Raw genomic sequence first — 23,986 nt, forward strand, 5'->3', positions numbered from 1 at the left:
GTATGTCCAGATGTGCCACTCCTTGTTCTTTTAGACAGAATAGATTTCGTATTTGTCCATAGCTGCATGTAAAGGAAAAGCAGTGAAATTAAGGGGGGGTGTAGGGCTTCTTGTCACACGTTCCTTATATAACCAAGCCTTGTGTGTTCAATATGCCCCCCCCCCCCTTTCACCCTGTGGTAGCAAATTCCCCTCCACAGCGGCCAATAAACGGGCTTTGTGAGACACGGAGGGATCGGCCCCAGGGCTCACCCACATGACTCTCTGATTAGGTCAGATAGGGCTGCTGTCGTGCTGTCGTGTTGGGGGGAGGTAAGCAAAACTGAGTAATAATAAAATCACCTGCATGCAACACTACTTTGCAGCCTATGGAAACCAAGTGAGGGAGACAGTATCAAAGTGCAAATGAATGAGAATTTCAGGCATCTGCCGTCCGAAAGAATTGGATCTACTCTTGTTTTAAGAGACAGACAGACTATTTAGAATATAATTCCCAAGGTTCTTGTGTCATTTAAAATGTTGACTCTAAGGGCAATCCCGTATTTCCTCTCTCAGTTGCCCGTTACACTTTTCATAACACTGGTCCTTGTAAATCCACATCTCTTACAGTGTGATGTTTGGACAAGGGCCAGAATATCATTTTAATAGCATGATTAATGCCTATCATTAGTACTCAGGGTCCCTACAGAATGCAGTATGAGATTTCATTAGGCTTAATTGTTACATAGAAAATTATAAGGCAAAAGTAACCATCATGGATTTCAATATTTGCTTAATTCTTCAACATGTGATATATCGGAGAAAACTCAATACTAGTTTAAATAGTACAGTGTAGCAGAATTTTCCTCTGTTGTGAGTGCTGTAATAAATTATGAAGGGTATTGGCGTCTGTGAATCTGTTACTGAGGCATATTTACGTTTTGTTGTTGCAGTGTCATAGAAAACCAGTAGAGGGCATCGTAGTCTTTTCCTCATGCAGTAACGTGCCATGACACGCCAGAGAGCGAATTAGCCAGATTAGCAGAGCAAACTCCTCACAGTTTGCTGGGCAAATCTGCTTTCCGAGAACAGGGCTCCGTAATCTTTACAGAGCTCTGCTCAATATGGCGACAGGCAGGACGATGGCGGAGCATAGAACAAGGAGACCCTCCATTCGATGTGTGGCAGGCGGCCAAGCTAAAGCTTTCCGATCCCCCCTCCATCACCCCAAGTTATGCACATTTTATCCTTGTTTTTTTTGTCTTGCAAATGTGGTGCTTTTAATATATTTTAAATAACTTTAGAGGACATTGATTTCAAAGAATTGCGCAATAATTCCAGAAAAAAAATCTTATCTAATTAAAATCTAGAATTAAGATTTTAACATACAGATTTTAAAATATTACTCTGTTCTTTCTTGGACTGGATAGAGGGCAATATGATCTCAATCTTTAGAAATGTAGATGCTTGTAACGTTGTTATTTTTTGAAACACCGGTAGAAATTTTGATTTTAACAATCAATATGTCAAATGACAAGTATTTATAAAAGGTCTTCTAGTATTAATAGATTCTTAGTTTGAAACCAAGGGAAATGCAGTAAGATCATTTTCCTTGCTATTTGTGTCATTTCTGTATGTTCCTCAAAAAATGCCTTCTAGATATCTTAGCTGACAACAAACTTAACACCATACTTCGGACAAAGTGCTGGTTTAATTGCTCAGTCACTTCAGGGTAATCTTCTTGTACGTTAAGCATTCAATCCAGACCAGAAGCTCCCAGATCTGTCTCCTGTCACATGACAAAAGACGGGGCCAATCTTCCACATAGAAGGATGCCAGGTGGGTTCTATCATGCTTCCTTGCTGTGATGCGAGGAGAAGGTCGATCTAACAGCATCATGTGAAGAGCCTGTGCTCCCCCCCCCCCCCCCCCCCAACTCACTGGCCTTGAGGCTGCCCACCTGTCGTGGAGCAACTCTCTGCACAGCGCTGTAATCACCAGCCCTTGTACTGGTAGAATTACTGGGACATCTCTAAGTACATAATGCTTGTCTTAGACACTGTGCATCTGTTGACATTTCCACATGATACTGGATACTGTGTAATTAGCCAATAAACAGCCGAGCTAGGAGGGACAGGCTATCTGGGATTAAGGGATGTACCGTAATAACCTGACCACATGTTTCTGCTGCAAATCTTATTCTCTGTCCTTGTGTAGCCTAAGATCTTTTTTTAGGGGCTGGTATTGTTAGCCTGTGCAGAAATGCAGACCTCGGGCAGACACGTTGGATTCCCCTAGTGGCAGACAGCAGTACATCAAGAGTCAGAGCATGTGCTCAGTCATCCAAAAGTCCTGTTTCCGTTCTCCCATCTTACAGTCCCCTCTCTCCGCTGTGTGCCTTCATTTCTTAATTTGCCTTATTCATCTGAATGTTTATGGATTCTCTCTAGGGGCTCTCGCTCTGAGAGATGTTGGATTGGACAACCCAGTGCAAAGAATTTATCTTACCTATGCTTACTTTAAGACTATGTTTGGTATGTAACCTTGAAAACAACTGGTTAACTTCCCCAAGATCTTTATAAAGAGTAACACTTAGGGACATTTTCTGTTTCTTCCTGTCCAGATATTCTATGCTGTAACCTTTTGTACTGTCATATGTATTGGTTGTTGTTATATATATATTCTTCATTTAAACTTGTATTACATTTTGCATTTACTTTATTTCACAGATACTATGGTCCGAAGTGTCACGCACATATATAGCACATTACAAACGTACGTCTGTCCCATAGGCCTATGTGTGGCTAGACTGACCTTCCAATGAATCACCAGTTACTCATGTAAGCAGCAGAGTAAGTGTTACGCAACATCGTCCAAATAAAGCAAGATCCTAATAAAACAGTTATTTAAATTAACAGGGAGTGTAACGTTAAATACATTCAGGGAACACAGAATGGTACAGTATAGGCCAGTTTTTGTATTCAATATATTTCGATATATATATTATGAATATGCTGAGACTTGCTATTTAGACTGCCCATTTGCTCACACTTGCAGTGACTTAAATAAAAATAGAGCTTTTCCTAAAATAAATGTGTTTTCACACAGTTGAAGAATAAGCAGCAGAAGAATCCCTACTCATCCTGTCCAATCCAAACCTGGAGTACAGCCCTTTAAGTATAGTAAAGATATGCATTTCATTTGAAAGATGTTGTTTTTATATGGGAAACTGGTAATACATGTATACCAATTAAGGATTTGAATTTCCATCAAAAGGCCGTTGGATCAAGATCCAAGAAAACTGGAGAATCTTGCGACAAGGTACTAAACCAAAATAGTTCCAGTAAAAATATCCGGATGTATGAGTGGATCGGAACTTGCATATTGCTCAGGACATTGCTCAGGAATAAACATAAATATTTTAGGAAACTTTCAGTGACTCACAGATCCGGTGTGTGTAGAACTGTGAACATATACCTGTATGGTCAGGCGTTTAAATCCCGTCCCTGTTCTGTACGTGCGGAGTTTGCCTGTTCTTTCCATGTTTGTGGAGATTTCCACCAGGTTCTGAGTAAAATGAACTGTCAAACTAGCCCATTGTGTGTGTGAGTGTGTGCCCTGTGACAGACTTGCATGCTATCCCGGGTGTTCTTCTGCCTTGTACCCTTTAATAGTCCAGAATATGGATGGATGGATTACTCACCGGTGCCAAGTCTGCTTATGCCAGTGCCAGGCTCTGTTTAATGGTGACAAGACACGCATATTATATTTGTGCCACAACCCGTGCCACGAGAAGCCCATTCGCTGCATCCTGGCGCCTGTCCCTCCTATGCACAGAATGCCGGAGCGGAGCACGACTGACCACTAGGAGGAAATCTTGAAATAAAATCAGCCTGGAGCGATTTACTGCTTTGTCTTACTTAAAAGGTGTTGAAAGCGACTGGTTTTGGTTCAACAGCTTTCCATATGGCTTCTCACCAATCGACGGTTCATCACTGCTGTAATATAAGTACTAAATGACGCGTTCTGGCGTGTTGATGAGGTAAAACAACAGTCCTTGTTTGGCTGGACCTTTGTGCAGCCTATGATACTGTTGACCATAAAATACTACTAGAGTGATTGGAAAACGGGGCAGGGCTATCCAGAACAGTCTTTAGGTGATTCAGGATTTAGGGCAGTTGTTTATCACTATTGGTAATTATAAATCTAAGTGAACTCCAATGGCCCAGCGATGAATTCTTGGGCCTCACTTGCTTAATTTTTATATGCTTCCATCAATATTTTCCATTCTAAAAAAGCAGTTCATAGTATACCTGAAAATGACACCCAGATTATTTATTTAGCCCTCGCATCTACTATATGACCACAGCAACTCACCATGTCAATGTCTGGTGAAAATGAACAGCTGGATGCTGATCTTTAAGTAATATTCTTAGTAAAAATCTTAGTTTCAATAGCCATATTAAAGAAATAATGAAATCGTTACCATTTTACCATCTGAATAATATAGCTAAATTCAGAGACTTTGTGTCTAGGAAACTCTTGGAGAAGTGTGTTCATGCCATTCTTTACCGTATGATGCATTACTGCAATGCTCTTCTGACCACCCTTCCAAAAAGGCCATTAGACAGCTGCCACTCTCTCAAAATGCTGCTGCTAGAATTTTAGCAAATACCAAGAAAAATCAACTCATTATTCTTTTTAAAATGACGGCACTGGCTCCCCTTAACTTTTAGTATAGATTTTAAAGTAGTTTTATTGGTTTATAAAGCTCTAGATGGTTTAGGCCTAAAATATATGGTTAAAGTGCATAAAGAATACTGCCCTGGTAGGTCTGTTAGATCCTTGGCAGCTGGTCAGCTTACGAGGCCTAATGTTGTAACTAAAAATGTAGAAATATCTTCTAACTGTGACATAACCTGCTGCTGGACGTGGTTCCCTGTGGACCTCAGGTCTCAACCTAAAGCGCTTTTATATCTAAATTAAAAACTCTTCAATTTCCTGCTGCTTTTGATTAATTGTATTCTATTCTATTTCCATTCTTTGTATTTTTTATAGGAGAGGGAAATTTATTATGTTAACGTGATCCATTCATTTTAAAGCCATAATGTTTTATTCTGATGCTTTTGCGTGCTATAGGAATTATGGTAAATACGAGTTGCCAGGTTCCACATGAACAGCCCCTCAACTCCTACTTTAGAATGGGAAATTTGGAAATAATTTTGATTTAGTAAGATCCCAAGTTGGGATGACCTTTAACCTTTCAACATGGCAGAGAATAGGACACTTAAATTTTGTGGATGGTACGTAATTGCTCATTTTTACCAATACTACTATCGTTAGCCGTTGCTTCTGTACATCTGAAATCTGTGTACACTTTACTTGACACAGAACAATGCTGCATATCACTCAATCTATAGCCAATGGGCTTCTAGCGAGATGCAAAGTTCTCAACTTCACAATACTCATGTTACCTAATGCTGGGCTGACCATATGTCCTCTTTTTCCTGAACATGTCGTCTTTTAGAGACAAAATAAAATTTTCCCAAGAAACAGGTGAGAAAAAATTTGCTTCCAGAGTTTTTTCTATCTTGCTCTGACAACAAAGCACTTGAATATGACATACTTGTTATTTCGACTTCAGAAGCGGGACCTCTGGACTAGTGCGAGAAGCCATTGTTACGTCTTTGATTTGGTTGAGGCTCAGGCTCAGGCTTAGGATGGAACAAACCCAGCTGGAAGGGGGCGTCGGCGAGCTCCCCCCTCGTGGAATGGCACCAAGGCGCCCCGAGGATGAATCCGGAATGGGCTTCCTCACCACAGCTGTCCCCACTCGACCGGCTAGAATCGGCGGTGCAGCTGCTGAGATGAGAGGGAGCCTTCATCCACCGAGCACCTGGGCGAGCTGTGAAAGACCCACTCTGGTGTGACCTCCATGGAGGGAGGGGTGGAGTGCTGGGAGGGGGGGGGCGGCTGGAGGATGATCTGGACAAACATTGATGGAAGCCTGCAGTTCCACCGCGAGAGTGGCCCAGCTGCGTCTTTGTGAACGGCGCCCGGTCCATGAATAACCGGATACTTGGACTTCCGAGCCAGGAATCGCGAAGGAACAGTGGGCTTCTTCATGAAAATGCTCCTTTCTCTTGCATGTGTGGCTTTGACTTTCTTCTACACTTGCTGCATTTTTCTGCTGCATGTGGGGCATTTTTAATGAGGCCCGTAGCCTGGTTTTTTTGGGGGGGGGCCTGGCAACCCTATCGATAGGTCCCTCTGGGTAGATTTCGCCGACTGGGGAGGCTGAAGCGCATTTCAATGGGGGTTCGATGTCATAATTTTACTACCTGTCTATGTGCCTGATCTCTAACAAGAAATTTACTTTTACTACAGGGCTACATGCCTGAGTCAAATATAGGTGATTTTCTTTCCTTGGCTATGTGAGATGTCTTGTATTTTTTTTCCCAGAGTGCAGATGAATCCAGGCTCCGTAGGACGAACCACCTAGACAGACCCGAGCGTTTCCAGCAGAGGTCGAGTCTGTGTACCTGCCACCCCCCATGACAGCCTGTGCCCCGTCCCCTGACTATATCCCACCTTCACCATCTGTACCCGCTTGACTCGGCGGCGCCTCCTAGCAGATGTGTCTGTCGGGTGGCGGACAGGCGCGGAATTGCATGGGGGGAGGGGGGTTAGAGGTGCGGTGATGTGTCCACGTCCTGATGACCCTGGGGAAGGACGCCTTCGGGGGTGGATTGTTCGGGGGGGTCTTGGGAGAGTGAATTGGGCAGGCAGAGCTCACTATGCAGCGCAGAAAGATTAAAGCCCAACCTTCTCCCCCAGGATGCAATGCTCACCTTTGCATGATCAAGGCCTGCCTCCTTTTTATCCTGTTATCCCGTCCAGCTGTTGTTCGTTTGTTTCTGGTTGCGCTAAGCAGCAAACGAAAGGTGACTTTGTTTGGCAGCTCGCTAGGATGGAAAGCCTTTACCCTGCTGCCTGTACTGATAGGGCATTTGAAAAATAAACTACATACAATGGGCACATCCAAGCCGTCCCGACCCTACTGAAATGAACGCTGCTGAGGCCAGTCGAGCGACGGCGCAGATACGACATGAATATTGATGCGTGACTTTTTTTCCCCACCTGCAGACATTTCAAAAGCCTTCTCCCAAGTTTCACAGCCGATTGGTCAATTTCGGCGACATGATTCACGAGTCCTTCTTCCTGGCCAAGTCCACATCCAGCGGTACGTGTTGTGCGGCTGCATGCGCGTTCAAGATAGCCCCTCGTTATAAAATAGGGCCGCTTCTGGGCAGAAGCAAACACCTGCTCTGAAAGGGCTGACATAAGAGACAGTGTGTGTTGCTCTTGGCTGTGAGCAGGCGATTGTGTTCAGAGTGAAGGGAGATAAAGTATGGGGAGTTGGGGGGGGGGGGGTGGATTGGGACTTCATACATTTTTATGACCACACAGATAAGGTCAGTTGTGTGCCGCCGTTACTAGGCAACACTGCAACCCTTTGCTGGATGGAGTTGTGAGTCTGAGAAGTCAAATTCAAGATTATCATTAGAGCCATGCTCGCACATTTGTTAACGGCTGGCAGATCCAGATTTGCTCGGGGCCTCCGATTCTGCCGCTTGCAGTCCGTGTCAGGGCTGGGCGAGTGGAGAATGAAGTGAGAAAAGCACGGGAGTTTGCAGAAACACTGCCCAGGACATTTACTGTTGCATAATTCAGGCGGCTGAAGCTATCGATGAAGGCCATCTATGAGCATCTTAATTAAAGGAACAGAACTTTATGTAACACGACACTGGCTGCTGATTGACTCAGGGTGGACACTGGTTGGCCAGCTAAGGGCAGAGGACAGGCTGGGGAAGAATGTCTAGAAGTTATTTAAGGATCCTGTGAGTTGAGATTGAATGACGAAGTGGATTTGAAGATTTTATTTAGTGCCTGCACCTTAACATTGTTTTACCTTTAGATGCCTTTATTCCTGACAAATTTCATCTTCCTTCCGTTTTTTGCTCTCTATTACTTTGAGTCCCTCAGTGCCCTACTTTACCACTTCAAGGTTGGCAGCAGGTATCATGCTGTGAGGCAAACCACACTAGGTAAGAAGTACCTAAGAAGTTAGTGTGAGGGAATAGTTTACATGTCACCAGCCTCAGGAACCATGCTGTGTTTTGCTCTGCCATATGGGTGCCTCGCAATTCAGCTTATGGAGAAATGCTCTGTTGATGTTTTACCGTTTGTCAAAAAATATATATTACACCAAAGCTGGCATAGAAAAATGTGTAAAGAAAACGACAAGGCATTGTATGTATTTTTCCCCGCCTCACAGAAAAGGCGAGAGGTTCGTCTGTGAATAGTGCTGTGGCGAAACCGGCTTTGAGGGAAAGTCAAAACCTTCTGCTCAAGCTCTCACTGCATTCGTGAGTCTGACACTGAACCCTAACAGTGACAACACAGGAAGGCTGTATTCCCCGGCACTGCTGCCAGACTCCCTGTCTTTATTTTTTTCAGTCCATTGCTGTGCAGTTGACTCTAGACTTGTTGCATGTTCTACTCATTGAATTAAAGACATATGTAGGCTTGCCAATTATGTGATGGACAATTTAGCATAGACCTTTTAAACCTTAAATGTTAGTTTGGGGTACAAAATGGAGGGACTTGTGGTACAATAATTAACATGGGCTTTGAACTCTAGAATTAGTCTTTTTCAGTTAAACCTTTACTGTAGGCGTAATATTGCTCGCTAATAACTGGCCACAGAGTGTCGGGAATTGCAGGATGTCACGAGTTGCCATTTCCTAGTTTGTGCATCTTTTTGCTCCTTGATCCACATACGTTCACCCATCCAACACAAAATTCAATTCTGAAAGCTCTCATTTAAGGTCTGGCGCAAAAAATTTGGATGGACGGCTCCTCATCTACTCACACGTGGAAGACAGATGAAGAGTGCAGCCCGTGTCCACAGAGACACCGCCTCTCAGGCTCAGAGGCCCCCTGATCCATCTGAAGTGTAGCTGACTAATACAAAATAACCAGCATTGTGCCACTAGTGGTCCGTCTCAGGTACTGCAGTGTGGATCGCTCAAGAATCATGATGCTGTGCATCTCCACAGACAGGAAAACAAAAGTTCAAAGAAATGCTTTTACTTCATATTTTATTCTTTTTACAGAAAGTTGACTTACTCAGGCGCCTTCTACCTGGACCGGTAACCCATTTCAGGTATAATCCTGCATAGTGCTCTATGGTCTAGACCCTTCTCTGCTCATGATAAGTAGTTGGAGTTTGGATGGAATTAACTCACTTATACAATGGTTTAAAAATATGAATACTCATTATTGCAAACCATAGTGCAGTAGTAATGTGAGCTTATTAAAATGATCCAATCAATCATTTATCTTTTCTTTTAGTTGCATGTCAATTCAGACAAAATACAGGTACCTTTATGTGCCTTAAATTCTTCTAATGGTCTGAATAATTTGACCCCTGACTAGCATCCCGTTTAGGGTCAATATGATCAGCAACACTGCATGTTCCTAAGTGCCTCGCTCTGAACTCCACCAGTGCAGTCCACAAAACAACACACACATCCACACACTTTTGTATTAAAAAGTCCCGATATATGGACAGTAGAGGGCTGATTTGTGAAAGGTTGCCTGTTACAAGGATATCAACCCCTAGAGTGAGAATGAGAGTTGAATGCTGAGGAAAGTGGGTCTTGAAGCTTGGCTGCCATGGTAACCAGTGCTCTTGGACCACGGTGATTACAATGGTGCAGTGATTCTGATTGTCCCGGTCCACTTCCGACCATTCCTGATCCAACTGTCCCCCAACTAGGGTTTCGAAGTAGCTTCAGAGCATCATAGTGAAGCTTGAACTGCTTTAAAAAGCTGAGACTGGTACTCTGCTTTTTAATTTAAATGTGTATTGCAACAGTGTGAAATGATATCAAATTATGGTATGAGGTCTGAGAGGTAAACAAATATGATGTGTGGAAACATCTGCTGTCCTCGAAAGCGAATCACAGAAGAGCAGCTGCACCGTCTGTTGCTATGATGCTACCGTTGCGTTTTCCTCGTGGACAGTACCATTCACGACAGCCTTCGGCAGAGACGGGCCATTCAGAAGCAGCGGAACACTTGACAAAACAAGAACCCTCAGAGATATTTATAGAGCGTCCATGCGTTCTGATACTGGTTAATTTAAACGGGCCTTCGCCATCAAGCAGAGCAGTAACACAAATCTAGCGTGCCATTAAATGTCGAGCTGGGCGAGGACGACTGGCCTGAAACTCAACACTATGTTATATTTGGGACCAGCTGCACTGTTTGTCCATTTCAGTGTCATTGTTTCAGGCAACAAAGAGGATCATTTTACCAAAGTATAGACCTTTCTATTTCGAGTTAATGGGCAGCTTAGTGAGAGGGAATCTGAGACCCATGCAGCGGAGGTCTGGAAAGATGGCTAGTGAACTTATTGATGACAGACGGGCCCATATCTTGCTACACAACAGTTCACGAGAGCTGTCAAAACAAGAGGACCGCCTTCAGGGATTACCTCCCTGGGTCTCAGTACACATAGGAAGCAAAGGTTAGGCTTTTGGTACTGTGAGTGACTTTTGGAGGATCAGATGAAGAGTTGGGACTTCTGCGAAAGTCCTGCAAGTAACATGAACACCTAGTTCCCGTGGGTGAAGGTCTCAGAGGACCTTTGCATCTTAGCATCACCACAACAAACCCAACAAGTCAAAGGACATTTTCACTGATGTAGCTCTACTTATTACTCTAAACCTGATCCATCCTTCCCTGGCAATATTCCACCTTGTTCAACATGCGGCTTTCGCATTAATATCATTATTTACTAAATTTAATATATCGTGATGCATCAGAATCCTTTTAGACCTCGAATGTGAGGCTAGCATATAGGGTTTTAAGGCCCTTGACCTTCCAGGCATGGAACACGGCTCAATTGTCCCCCAGGATGGCCAAACCAGGAACTAGCAGGCAATAGTTGGCTATAGGGGTTGTTTATCTGATACACTTACCTGTATTTAAGCAATCAGCAGTGCCCAAGTACAGTAAATGAACATTATTATTAAATATGGGTGATGCAGTGTCCTCTATACACATAATTACAGTTTGTTTACTTGTATAATGGATGAACTTGATGTAGCAGCACACAACAGTTTGGGGTATTTCAGTATGCCTGAGGTAGCAGTACGCTACAGTTTGAGGTATTTCAGTATGCCTGATGTAGCAGCACACTACAGTTTGGGGTATTTCAGTATGTCTGAGGTAGCAGCACGCTACAGTTTGAGGTATTTCAGTATGCCTGAGGTAGCAGCACGCTACAGTTTGAGGTATTTCAGTATGCCTGAGGTAGCAGCACACTACAGTTTGGGGTATTTCAGTATGCCTGAGGTAGCAGCACGCTACAGTTTGAGGTATTTCAGTATGCCTGAGGTAGCAGCATGCTACAGTTTGAGGTATTTCAGTATGCCTGAGGTAGCAGCACACTATAGTTTGGGGTATTTCAGTATGCCTGAGGTAGCAGCACACTACAGTTTGGGGTATTTCAGTATGCCTGAGGTAGCAGCACGCTACAGTTTGAGGTATTTCAGTATGCCTGAGGTAGCAGCATGCTACAGTTTGAGGTATTTCAGTATGCCTGAGGTAGCAGCACACTATAGTTTGGGGTATTTCAGTATGCCTGAGGTAGTAGCACGCTAAAGTATGGGGTATTTCAGTATGCCTGAGGTAGCAGCACGCTACAGTTTGAGGTATTTCAGTATGCCTGAGGTAGTAGCACGCTACAGTTTGAGGTATTTCAGTATGCCTGAGGTAGTAGCACGCTACAGTTCTAGTCCTTCTCTGGATAATCGTGAAGCTAAACATGTGTTGTCAGATTTCAGATTCAGTCAGATTTCTTGAGCACTGAAATCACTTATACTAAAGACCTAACAATCGAAAACTGTGAGTTGGTTTTTCAACAGCGCAGGGCCATTTCCAAAATGTTACATTTTTGATCTCAAGTAAAGCATGAGTCCAGAACAGGAGGTTTCAAGAAGTGTGAATTTTTTTTCCAGGTTTTTACATTGTTTTAACATTTAATTTTAAAATTTTATGTTATATAAAGAGAATGACACAGGTGTGCTCTCTCAGTGGCCACTGCGGTGTGCTTGCATTTCCCGGGCTTTGACTTCGATTTCTGCCCCTTCCCTATGTGTGGAGGTTATGTATTGTATTGAATTTCACAATGGACTGCAGCCATATATGAGGTCAGGTTGTTACCTACATGATGCACCTGTTTTCATAGACCCATTGTTCTGTAGATACCCAATGCAAACTGTATTGAGTTCACTGCCTGTCTCTAACATGGATTGATATTAAGCATAGCTACTATATATCTGAGTCTGTATATGATGGTGGCACATTAAATTATTAAAAAGCTTATAAACATGACAGAATTCACAATTAGCTATAATTAATGCCAATTATAATTGATAGCTTTTTACAAAAAAACTGAATTTTCCATTGCTGTATGTCCTCCTGAGACCCAAGGAAAAAAGTGTCCTTCAGTTTTATGTTAATTGTGATTTTCTATGTCTTTGGAGGAAATAAGACATCTTACAATTTAGATTTTTTCAAATGTATTTTTATTTTTAATTTCGCAGCATGTCCTCTTTAGTGTACAGCAGGAATAAATATGTTTCCTTACATCAGTGAAAAGATAGATGCAAAAACAAAATGTCCATTACAATGGACATAAATGAATGGGTGAGGTCTCAGGAGGTTAAAGCATCGTCACAATAATTGTAATATATAATATTTGATTCACAGCTAAAAAAAAAAAAAAAGCTTCAATGAATTAAAAATTGCCCAACAAAAACAGGAAATTCAGGCCCTTTATTCCTGGTATTAATGTGCCGTGGTGATGTGTTCGCACTTCATGCCGTCTTCACATTTTTGTTTGCCATCAAACATGCACGGGTGTGTCCATGTGTGAAGGACTCAGAAGACACGCCTAACCGTTGAGCAGGAAAGAAAGAGAAAGAAGGAGTTTGTTACAGTATAAGCACAAAATTAAAATATTTCATTTTATTCCATAATAGATCAAGGCTCCGTTCATCCATTTTCATAAATACTTTGTATACTGGATCCAACTGCAGTATCCTAGCACAATTTTTGAGTTTCAAACATTTTCAGAAATTATTATTCATATAACAGCACATTTGTACAGAGCTTTCCAAATACTTCTGTTAAAAATGATACAGTTGCATGTAACATTAATAGCCATCTGTGTTCGGGTAGTGTAGTGATGTTCGTTTGAAATATGGTATTTACAGGATGATCATTCTGCTATGTTGTCCAAAGAGGATTTTGATTTAATAAATTGTAAGATGGCCAATGATGTGGGATTATCATAGAAAGGAGATTACCAATGTGCATACCACATTTTGTGTCAGGTTGACAGCAGTAAAAACTCATATCTAAAATACGTTTTAATAAATATATATTCAAAAATTGGTATAATATCACAGATTTACACTTTCTTGATCATATCAACATTGACTTAGTCAGGAAAAAATATCTGAGACATGCTTCATATAGACAAAATCATATATTATATAATATCACGTAAAAATATCAGTAGATCATATTAGCACAAGCTTAATTCTGACACACTTTATATTTATGTCCATTATTCATTGTGAATATTGTAGAGTATGACAATGCTGTCTGTTCAGGGTGCTGTGACCCTGTAGATGCAGTGACTGGAAAGGCACGCATAGGAATGGGTGTTTTTAAAAGACCAGAAGCTTGGAATAATGGCAGATGCTTTGCACTGTGTCCTGTCAGTTTTAAAGAATAACTAAACCAGACCTTATTGAGGTGTAGGGGTTCGAGTCAGTTTGTACTGTTGACTAGAACTGCCTCAGTCAGTTCAGCCTGATAAGGGTTCAGACTGATCCGTTTGGAGACCGATTCTCAGCCACCTAAGTCTTTTTCACCTTGACCTAATAGCCTTAACAGATGATGTTTTCAACAATAGCAAGCAGCTTCTGTTTTGTCCATACATGTACCGGTCACAACATCACAGGAAAATCCTGGGCATAATTATTACTTTTATTTATAATGTATTTCTGCTTAAGAGTGATTACACCTGCTTTGATTGTTGCTAAATAAATCTGCGAGTGTCACAAAGACATCATATGAAAACACTGGCATCAGCCCAAGCTTTACAATAAACAGACGTGTGGGAAATCCCTGCTTTGAAGTTACTTGAATGCCACCAAAATATTATTATTAGGGCAGATATTTGATTTCTTCGTTTCTGTCTGTCAGTTTCACAAAGTCACCTGAGAGGTTTCCATCTCTAACACTCGATGGCCTACAAAAAACATGGTATGTTTTATGATGCACACAAAATGTCAAAATTGCTCAAAAAAGCCCATTTACAAATAGAATTGTGCACTGGAGTATCCAATTATAGCATACTCTTGGGAAAACAAGTGCTGAATACTTAATCTTGTAACCTTAATAGGCACATCTTCCTTTGTTAAACAGTGTTGTCTGTTTTAATAAAACTTAACAACCTCTTGAGAGAACCAAAACAATATATGGGAAAAGAAAAAAAAATCTTGATAAGGAAACGCGTGATATAGACTTATAAGACATAAATGTAAGACAATTCATTAATAAACAAATTTCAATTGATCCCTTTAAATTGACTTTTTATTGCTTGGGTAAGGAGTCCAGATTATTTCTTTCATCTCGTATCATCGATGAATTATACCTGAATGACATGCTTCTTGCAGGGGAAGACAAAATGTCGCATGTTAGGTTTGGTATTCATTAAATGGTTCCTCATAATAACATTATAAATGCTGTTGGAATAGCTCTTGCAACGCGTGCTATAGTCTCCCAGCACAACAGACAGAGCACTGCTGCTCGCTGATAACCAGGAAGGGGAGATTAAAGAAAACAGAAAAAAATATATATCAATTAATTTGGGGCGAACATAGGTTTCTCACTTCTAATTAAAAATCCTTGATTTTATTGGCTTAAAATAATCTGGAGGTATAATGTTCTTTCTGTGCTATTGTTCCACTGCTCTGATTATTGCAGATGAGGCTAGAAGGAGTCGTAAGTCTGCCTGGGTAGCTGCAGGCAGCCAGTGTGACAGGTCTGCCGTTCTCTGTGCAAAATGGAGGCCAAATGTCTTCTCTGGATGTGCATCTACATTGTTTCCATGTCATGTTTCGATTTTATGCAGCAATTTACATCATTATGACCATGTATCTGTTCAGCATCAGTTTGATCTTATATAATGTGTGCAAACTACATGCATACACAACCCCACGTGTGTGTGTGTGTGTATATTTAGTGTGTAGTGTGTGTGTGTGTGTGTGTGTGTGCGCGCGCCCGCGTGCGTATCAATGATAAATATATATACGGTGAAACCGTTTTCATTAAGGAATATAATTAAAAGGAACAAACGCAACGAAATATTGGCGCCATATTTATAGACAAGAAATTTTAGTTCGTATTGATTTATGCAGGCCTATTGATTTATTGTGTGTTGGTCCTTTTGCTTTGCCAGCAAAGATGTCGCCCGTAATCTCCATTTTAATAATAAATCATATCGGTTCAGTTTTGTCATTTTAAGTACGCTGCCACTGAAATTTCGATACTACATTTTTCCTGGGCTTCGTTTCCAATGTAAAATAATAGCATTATATATATATATATATATATATATATATATATATATATATATATATATATATATATAGTTCAAAGCAGTACTGCACGGTGCATCAGCAGAGTGACCTATACGTCTGCATTAAATTCATGTTCTCCCATAACTGCATGATTGCAGTGAATACGTTATTCGGTTACTCCGTCCATTTTTGTTTCGATAATAATATTAAATGTCATTATTATTTTTATTAGATATTTCATTCAGCCGGCTGGGTTTTCCCCGACAGACGTACAGGTACTATAAGGCGGCTGACATAATCGTCTTCATGTGCCCTTGCTACATAGGAGGCCGTTGCTCTGATTTGTCAAGGTCAATCGATGAACTAAAGCGTCACAAAACACAGCATGTCCTGCAGGTCATAAAACAAACATGTGAACTAAGGGCCAAATTATTTACCGGGTATTCATTCGCTACGCTGTCACTGTGCTGCACAGTTTTCATGTGAACGTACATGTTTGTACGAAACAGCAGGGCCTCGATGAAATCATTCTAAATATACGAAGTATACCCGTACACGGCTACGTGTTTATTTATTATTATTTACTGCCCTTAAGTGTCCGATATCAAACTGCTGATTTTTGCTACTGTGTCTAAGCGCCTCCGCGGTGTCGCAGGACTGGAGAGCGCCGCTGCACCTTTAAGGCAATGAAGAACTAAAGCGGCTGCAGAAGCGGAGGAGAGGGCTATTCTGTAATGCTCCAAGGCGGAGAGGGTTAGCGCAGGGACCAGTGTGATTAAAACAGCAGCGGGAAGATGCGTCTGCTTGCCGCCTGCTGCTTGCTGAGAGGCGGCGAAGAGCTTCTGAGTTTGGAGCCTAAGAATCATCTCTGCCGCTAATCGTCCGGACAGCACTTGAATTCATTTCTTATTGGGACCGTCTTTAATATTTATTTTGCCTTGTTATCCACTGCTGTTTACTTGCCGAATTGTTTTATTTGAATTTTTCCTACTATTTAATTTTTTTTGTATCCATTCAGTGTTCTTACTGATTTTTCTTCCTTCCTCTGTATCCCCACCTGTATGTTTTCATATGGACCTGCTTTCCAGCCTCTTCTCTGACTCAGCATCACACCTGGGCTGAATTTCTGGCGAGCAATCCTCCTCCCGTCTTGCATCTCCTAACCATCCCAAAAAAAGAGAGGAAAAGCGGTGCAGCGCGGGGAGGGGAGGAGGGGGGGGTGTGTGTGTGTGTGTGAGAGAGAAGGAAACCTGGAGATGCGTTGAGTCGGATCACACAGCTTTAACGAAGACAATCACAGAAGCACACACATCCTTCAAGCGCAGAGAGAGAGAGAGAGGGAGAGAGAGATATAGAGAAAGAGGAGGAGAGAGAGAGAGAGAGAGAGAGAGAGGGAGGGAGGGAGGGAGAGTATAGAGTGAGAAAGGAGGGGACAGAAAGACAGCGAACACCGCCACTGAAAAGCTGGACTGATTTTCCTATAGCCAACCGCTTTGTAACATTTGCTATTGAGAAAACTGAAGAAAAATAAAGGAAACTAAGGGAGAAAGTGCACAGAGTAAGAAGAAAAAAGCATAGCTGGGGGATTTAAAGGAGCGGGGCATGTGGATATTGGCTATTATCTTTTTCCACAGCATCTTGAATGGTGAGTTATATCATTCATTCATTTCAAAGTTAATACATTTAACTATGCCGATGTGCAATTGTAAACACATTTCCCTTTGCCCGAGGGGAGAAGATAGTGAGTGGTGACTTGCAAATTACAACATTTTACTGTCGGTGTCGTTTGTCACCTGAGTGAGGGAGAGCAGAGCGAGCAAAGCTGGAATTGCGCCGCAATCATTTAAATCTAGCTTACCTAGTCACATCTGCGGGCTTATCCAACTACACGCGCTCCTTATTTAATACACCAGGTCATATTACGTTTCATTAGCTTGCTGCAATGATCGATTACGGCTAAATCGTGTAGTATTTTTATTGCACTGGAGATAATTGTTATTATTATCATTATTATTTTGCATTTTGTTAAGTGGCTTATAACTGATTTTTTTTTACCAAAGTATCATAGGTACACATATATGCTACAGATTTTATTGAGCTTAATTTCTGTCCATTCATATGATGATTTTATAGCAGCACACCATTTACGTGGAGATTTGCATATACATTTCTTTACGGCCATCATATCCCTGTCTTATCGATGTAAATGTAAAGTTCAGAAGACTGATAAGAAACAGCCGTTTTTATAAATGTGTGCAGCTATATTTTTAAAAAAGTGATCAATTTTGTGTGCAGGGATTTTGAAATACTAATGACAAAATAATCATTATTCTTACTCCCAGTAACTGAATCACAAATGTTTAAAATTTAATGACACCAGAAATTTGTATATATGTGTCATTCAGCAATATGCACATATATATGTATTTTTATATGAAAGAATTCTAACCTTTTATAATATTTTATGTAATATTCGTGCATATTAATATGTTAAATTTATATATGTGATTATATAAATACATGTGGATATATGTCACAAATAACTGCAAGTAAAAAATATATTTAAAATATATAATTAGATAATTCGGCAGAAACTGTTTGGTAAACAAGCATTCTCGAAAATCTCTGCAATGTGTAATATTGGAGGCAAATGATTATAAGAGCTTATTGAGATTAATGTCCTGTGCAATTACCTTTGCGGGACTATATACACCATTAAGGATGCCTAAAATATGAAAGAAAGAAGGCTGTCTATTTTAACCTAGTCAAAAAAATCATTTTACAAAAACCCTGGAAATGCTTGTGTGAAGGGAGAAGAAAGGTAAGAACCAAAAATATCTAATATTTTGCAAACTTTTTTTTCCATGAGGAAAGATGGTTGTGCCAACAGTTGACAAAAAGAGCCTTCGTGGTTAGAATTTGCATTTAGACGTAGGAAAATGGCAGAATATGAGGTGAGGTTACTGTGGCCATGCAGGGGCTGGGTGTGTACGCAAGGCGGGGTGAAGGATGAAATGGAGTGGGGGGAGAGAAAACAGGACCATTTGTAGCATCTCCGGTAAAAAAAAAAGAGACAAATGGACAGGATTTGGGGGCATATATTGTATTCAAAAATGGGACCGAAGCCCAGTGGCACTGGGGAGGTAGGAAGGATCAGGTCGATACTCCAAGAAATGCAACAAATATTTAAATAAATGGAAGGTAGAGACAGGCAGAGTTAAACGCATTTTCCGGAATATTGAGGGGCCATCAAATCTAATTAATGGGAATGTGATGGAAAAGGAGGCCTTGTGTAAAGATACACGCTCCGATTTCGTGTTCCTAATTGCTGCCAAAAACAAAAACATTTTGATAACATTTTGTGAGCAGGTCTACTTATTTATTTATTTGTTTTGGTGCTTAGGTAATCCTCAGATGGTGGATTTCAGCATAAAGATGTGCCTTTTCGAAGCAGATCGAGTGTCTCCTTCGTATCTGCCTCGAAAGGCATTTTAAATAACGTCCGCCGATTTTCATTTACATGTGGCAGTTTGACGGGCTTGACTTTTGAAGCCTTTGTCCATTTGCATAGGGACTACAGTTCCTTCTGAAACGAAAACCCGCTTAATCATGATAACAGATATCTATACCGAAGGTTCCCCAGAAGAGGACATTATCCAACTGCTTATTTACTCATAAGGCTGCACGATTTTTACCACCCGAGAAATTGTGAGGATAAAATCCTAAATGTAACTGGAATTTGGTGGATTTTTTTCCTAACAGCCAATCAATACCCATATTTCTATTTTATATGCAGGCTGGAGGCAATTCAGTTCCAGCTTATTTTTTTTTTCCTGGTATTGTTCACAGCTCTCGCTGCTGTTGTCGGTATAAACAACTCTTCAGTAAAATGCCACCCTCTTTTCTTCACTGGAAGACGGAGATTCTGGAAAATTCTAGCTTTTAGAGTTAGGTTTAGCACAAGCGCCTTGGTCTGTCTCTATGGTAACCCCTATAATAAGTGTCACCGCCACTGACTCGGGTTCAGCAAAGCCGCGCTATGCGCAGGTGACCCGGAAGTACAACACACGAAACCGCCAACTTCACTTTTATTGCGTGCATATCATTAACAGATACATTTTTAAAAACAATTAATAAATGAATGCATACAGCTGATAAAGTTGAATGCCAAGGGAAACACTGCATTTTTAAAGTGTAAATGCTCCACATTGTGTCACCAATCCTTAGTCTTGATGCTGATTTTTGATTTTTTTTTTGTTTAAAAAACATTAAATTAAAGGTTTGTTTCACTTTTGGCATATCATCAAATTGCATTACAATTTCTTTAATCACATCTAAAAAGAATGATATGAATTTTAACACAGCCTTCAAAAATTAATGCACAATAAAATACAGTCTTTACTGCATAAAGTAATATGAGCTATTTTATTGTACTGTGACTATTAATTGTAGAATGGGACTCCATCGTATTAAGATAGTTATCCACATTAGAGAATGTCCATTTGGTAACATTTTTTATTTGCAATCACTTTCACTGTGGTTTGTTTGGTATGTTACATGCTAGAATATCGTGTGACATTAATTATAAGCATTGCTTCAGTGGTTGTGTAACTGTTGCAATTGTGTAAATGCAATGGGAAATTTAGCTTTTTTGTCATGAAAATATATTTTATTTAATTTTCCTTGAAATAAAATGCGCTTGGTGTATATTTTAGCTTGGAAAATTACCTTTTATTACCTAATTACTGAAGTGGAGTTCATTATGTCTTTTTGTGCATATTGTAAATTAACATTAATAGCAGGTTGGAAAGAAATATTTAGGGAAACAAAAATAGAATGAATATTTTAAAAACAGATTCAGTGTAAAGCATAATAGATATTTTAATGTATTACTGATGTAGAGCTGGAATACAATTTCTCTGCACAGTAAAACATGTTATTATATTTTAATTTATGATTTTACATTTTGTTTTTTGTTTTCTCATTTTATAATTTCTATATATAGTCAGGCATTATATTAGCTGCTTGTGTTTGCTGTCGCGTCTGTGGCCTTCGATTAAAATACAAACATAATTATGACAACAGATATATTATTTGGCAGATAGACTGGAAAGCAGGTTTAATGCTGTTTTGTTGAGATGCCTGGGGGCAAATCTGATTCAAGCTCAATTGGGCACTAATAGGCTCTTCAAATACATAGCATGGCTGCTTACTCTACAGTTAACGTCACATGCCTGCTGAGGAAAATGGCTGGAAGACGACTCGTGGATCCAGAAGGGGAAAAGGTTCGGGTGAACTTTAGCGTAGAAGCATCTGAGCACAAAAAAGGCCCTTATAATTTTGTCCTGGCTCGTGTCGATTATATGCAAATTCTCACATTGTGAATGAGGGCTCCTTCTTAGATAAACCTGCAGAACGTTCCTGAGGTACATTATGTGCTAGATCCTTTAGCTAAATGTGGTTAACATACATATCCATTGACTGGCCCCAGAAATGAACCCAGTTAAGATTCCTGGGAGGAAAAAAAAGGTTTCAATTAAAGAAACAGTTTTTGCTCAACAGTAAGTTAATCTATCATGGGGAATTAACATGACATACTGATTAGAGTGCCATCTGTCTGCATTGCAAGATACAAAGTAATAACTGTGGTCCTTCACATCTGAGTATCTGTTTAAGTTTATTTTGATTCTGCTGTAGTTATCACACCACTAAGGTGGCCCAAGTAGAAAATCAATATCATTGCAGAATGTGGTGGATGAGCCTTTTTTTGGCTGGACGAAGTAACTATACAACAGAGAGACAACAGGGACTTGGATTGGTTTACCGTAGCATCTGCCTATTAAAAAGCCCTCGATATCTCTTCCCCTTCATGAAGATGTTTGAAACTCTGTCTGGAAAGGTGTTCGGAAGATCACAGGCCTTTCTCTTCCATGCTACCCAAGATGACCTGATCTCAAATTGTGAGAGTTGTACCCCCGTTGCGCTGAATCTCTGATAGAAATTGGTCCCTCAAAGACAAAAAACGTCAACAGCATTGTGCGGTACTGCAACGTCTTCGCTTTCATTAAAGGATTTTATCCAAATCCCTGATCTTGTCAGAGAAATGTTGTCTTATTGAATTAGAATTGCGTTTTGAGTGCAATCTTGTGTTCAGGAAATGTTCACAGATCAGTTTAAAAATGTGATAATAGTTTAAACGAGCAATAGGATGCTGTGTGTAATATAGTTCACCTACAGTTTGTTTCCACTAAAATAACTACTTATCATACAATATACAAGATGATTATCTTGTTAAAAGTAAGTGTTGAGTTTCTTTAGTGCTGACTTTTGCCTTTGATGCTGTACTGTAATCTTATGAGACTCTTTTCGAAGGTGATTCGAAAGGTCAGGTCATTCTTAAATGTGTTTGACACATGCTAAAACAGTGTTTTTTGGATATACATTTTATAAGCCTGTTAGAGTGGGATTAGAGATTTGCATGCCTGCAGTTTGCTCTGCTATGTTTGGTGGATAAACATTTGATGATTCTTCTTTTTTGTATGTCTGCAATGTTACAGACATTTTTCCATAGAAAAAATTCTTCCTCATAGCCCGAAGTCAATCTTCCATTTTGTATTTTTCTTGGTTGATATCAACTCGAATTTTCATTTAACAAAGGGAATGAATTGGTATTTTTCCCCCAAAATTGAGTGAGATTGATTATGAATTCAAAACCTTAGATGTTTAATTAGTTTTTGGATATCCGCAGATAAGATTAATGAAACTGAAATGCCAGTTGAGGACCTGGTCTCATGGAAATATTCCACTCTGGCAGTTTTTATTTTAAAAATATTGCATGTATTTGTATCATATTCAAATAGAATACATACAGAAATTCAGCTAAAAATAAAAGAAACTCCTAAACATATTTTAAATTGGGTTTTCTGGGATTGCCTTGGATTTCAGAGTGAGCTTAGCAGTCTCTTTTTTATTAGGAATTGAATTGGGAGAATAAAATATCCTTCACCAATTTTCTCTAGTTATATTTTATTACCCTGTATGCTTTGCAAGTAGATTTTAAAGATGTTGTGTGCTGTATATCCAAAATGTTTTATTACTTGAATTTGGGATGTGACATTTTACGGGAGTTCAGTGTTTTCCATTGATTAATGCTGGACAGTGAAATTACATGACTGCAATAATGTAGCATGAAAAGCTCAAATGTTCAACAAAAAAAGATAAAAAATGGCACCAAAAGATAAAGTCTCCATACCTTGCTGTGTGGCGGAATTCATTCTGGTTCCTTGTTTTTTGCTATTTATTTATGTTGGTGCTACTTGTTAGCATTTTTTCTGCGGATTTGAACAAGGGTTTGCCATTTTGTCACTCAGACCTCAGCAAGTTAAAAAAAAAAAAATGACTGCCATGTTTGGAGGTCGTGTCTAGGACAGCAGTGAATAAACCGGAATCCCTGCGAGATGGTGTCTTTTAACATACGTGTTTCAGCTCACATGGCAACCTCTGAGTATGTTCCCCCCCAGCACTATTCAGGACAAACACATAGTGTTGCTGTAGTTACTGCATGGGGGAGACTGAGACATGGTCTGTTTGTTTAAACAACAGTAACCAGAAAATCGGATGCCTTTTGTGAAACAGAAATTTCTGCTCTAACATAATAAACATTATAAGTGTTATTGGTTAAAAATTTGGCTTTATTTTGCAGTCAGTTCACAATATATTTAAGTGATACTTTCAGAATGGTAGTTCATTCATGCAATATTGGTAATATTTATTATTATATATGGTAAATAAAAATGTAAAAATACCTTCGATACTGATTAGCCATTCTACCTCAAAATCCAATTTTGAAACTGGGCTGTATAATTATCTTATAATGGCAGTTCTTTTTTCCCTTGTGAGCCTTATATGAAATAATTAGCCCTGGTTCATGATGGAAACATAATCAGATATAAAATAATCTCCTCAAAAATAAATAACGGCAACCAAAATTTGATCAAATTATTCGAGAGGGAAAGAAAGAAAACAGAAAAAAAACAAAGCAATATTTTGCAGTGTGTGTGAAGTGTGCACTTTGCAGAAAGGTTAGGCTCAGCCTGCCATGATCTCTCCCCTCTTTATCTGAGGCACTCTTCAGTCTTCTTTTAGAGGGAATTTTTGCAGATGCACTCAATGGCTGTTATTCTAAGGAATGGGTGCTAATGTGTAATAATCGCTACCCTGATTCATTCACACGTCCCTCCTGTATAATGAACTTACTCAACAAAGATGTTGAGCTG

The 23,986-nt window shown here is 40.1% G+C and overlaps 1 protein-coding gene across 4 annotated transcripts in view; it reads left to right on the forward strand.

Moving 5' to 3' along the window:
* The first annotated feature begins 7,080 nt into the window (after nucleotides 1-7,080).
* Nucleotides 7,081-23,986, forward strand: part of dscamb (Down syndrome cell adhesion molecule b) — a 160,098-nt gene continuing 143,192 nt past the window's right edge. For 3 of the 4 annotated variants that reach the window (XM_023813788.2, XM_072701301.1, XM_072701302.1), the window contains exon 1: nucleotides 17,134-17,355. In XM_023813788.2, coding sequence (XP_023669556.2) covers nucleotides 17,313-17,355 — 43 coding nt within the window. In that variant the 5' untranslated portion in view covers nucleotides 17,134-17,312. Of the gene's footprint in view, nucleotides 7,223-17,133; nucleotides 17,356-23,986 lie in introns of those variants that run through there. The other variant, XM_072701300.1, reaches the window with a different exon arrangement.

This window comes from Paramormyrops kingsleyae, chromosome 17 (assembly GCF_048594095.1).
Source record: "Paramormyrops kingsleyae isolate MSU_618 chromosome 17, PKINGS_0.4, whole genome shotgun sequence".
In the NCBI taxonomy this organism is placed as follows: domain Eukaryota; kingdom Metazoa; phylum Chordata; class Actinopteri; order Osteoglossiformes; family Mormyridae; genus Paramormyrops; species Paramormyrops kingsleyae.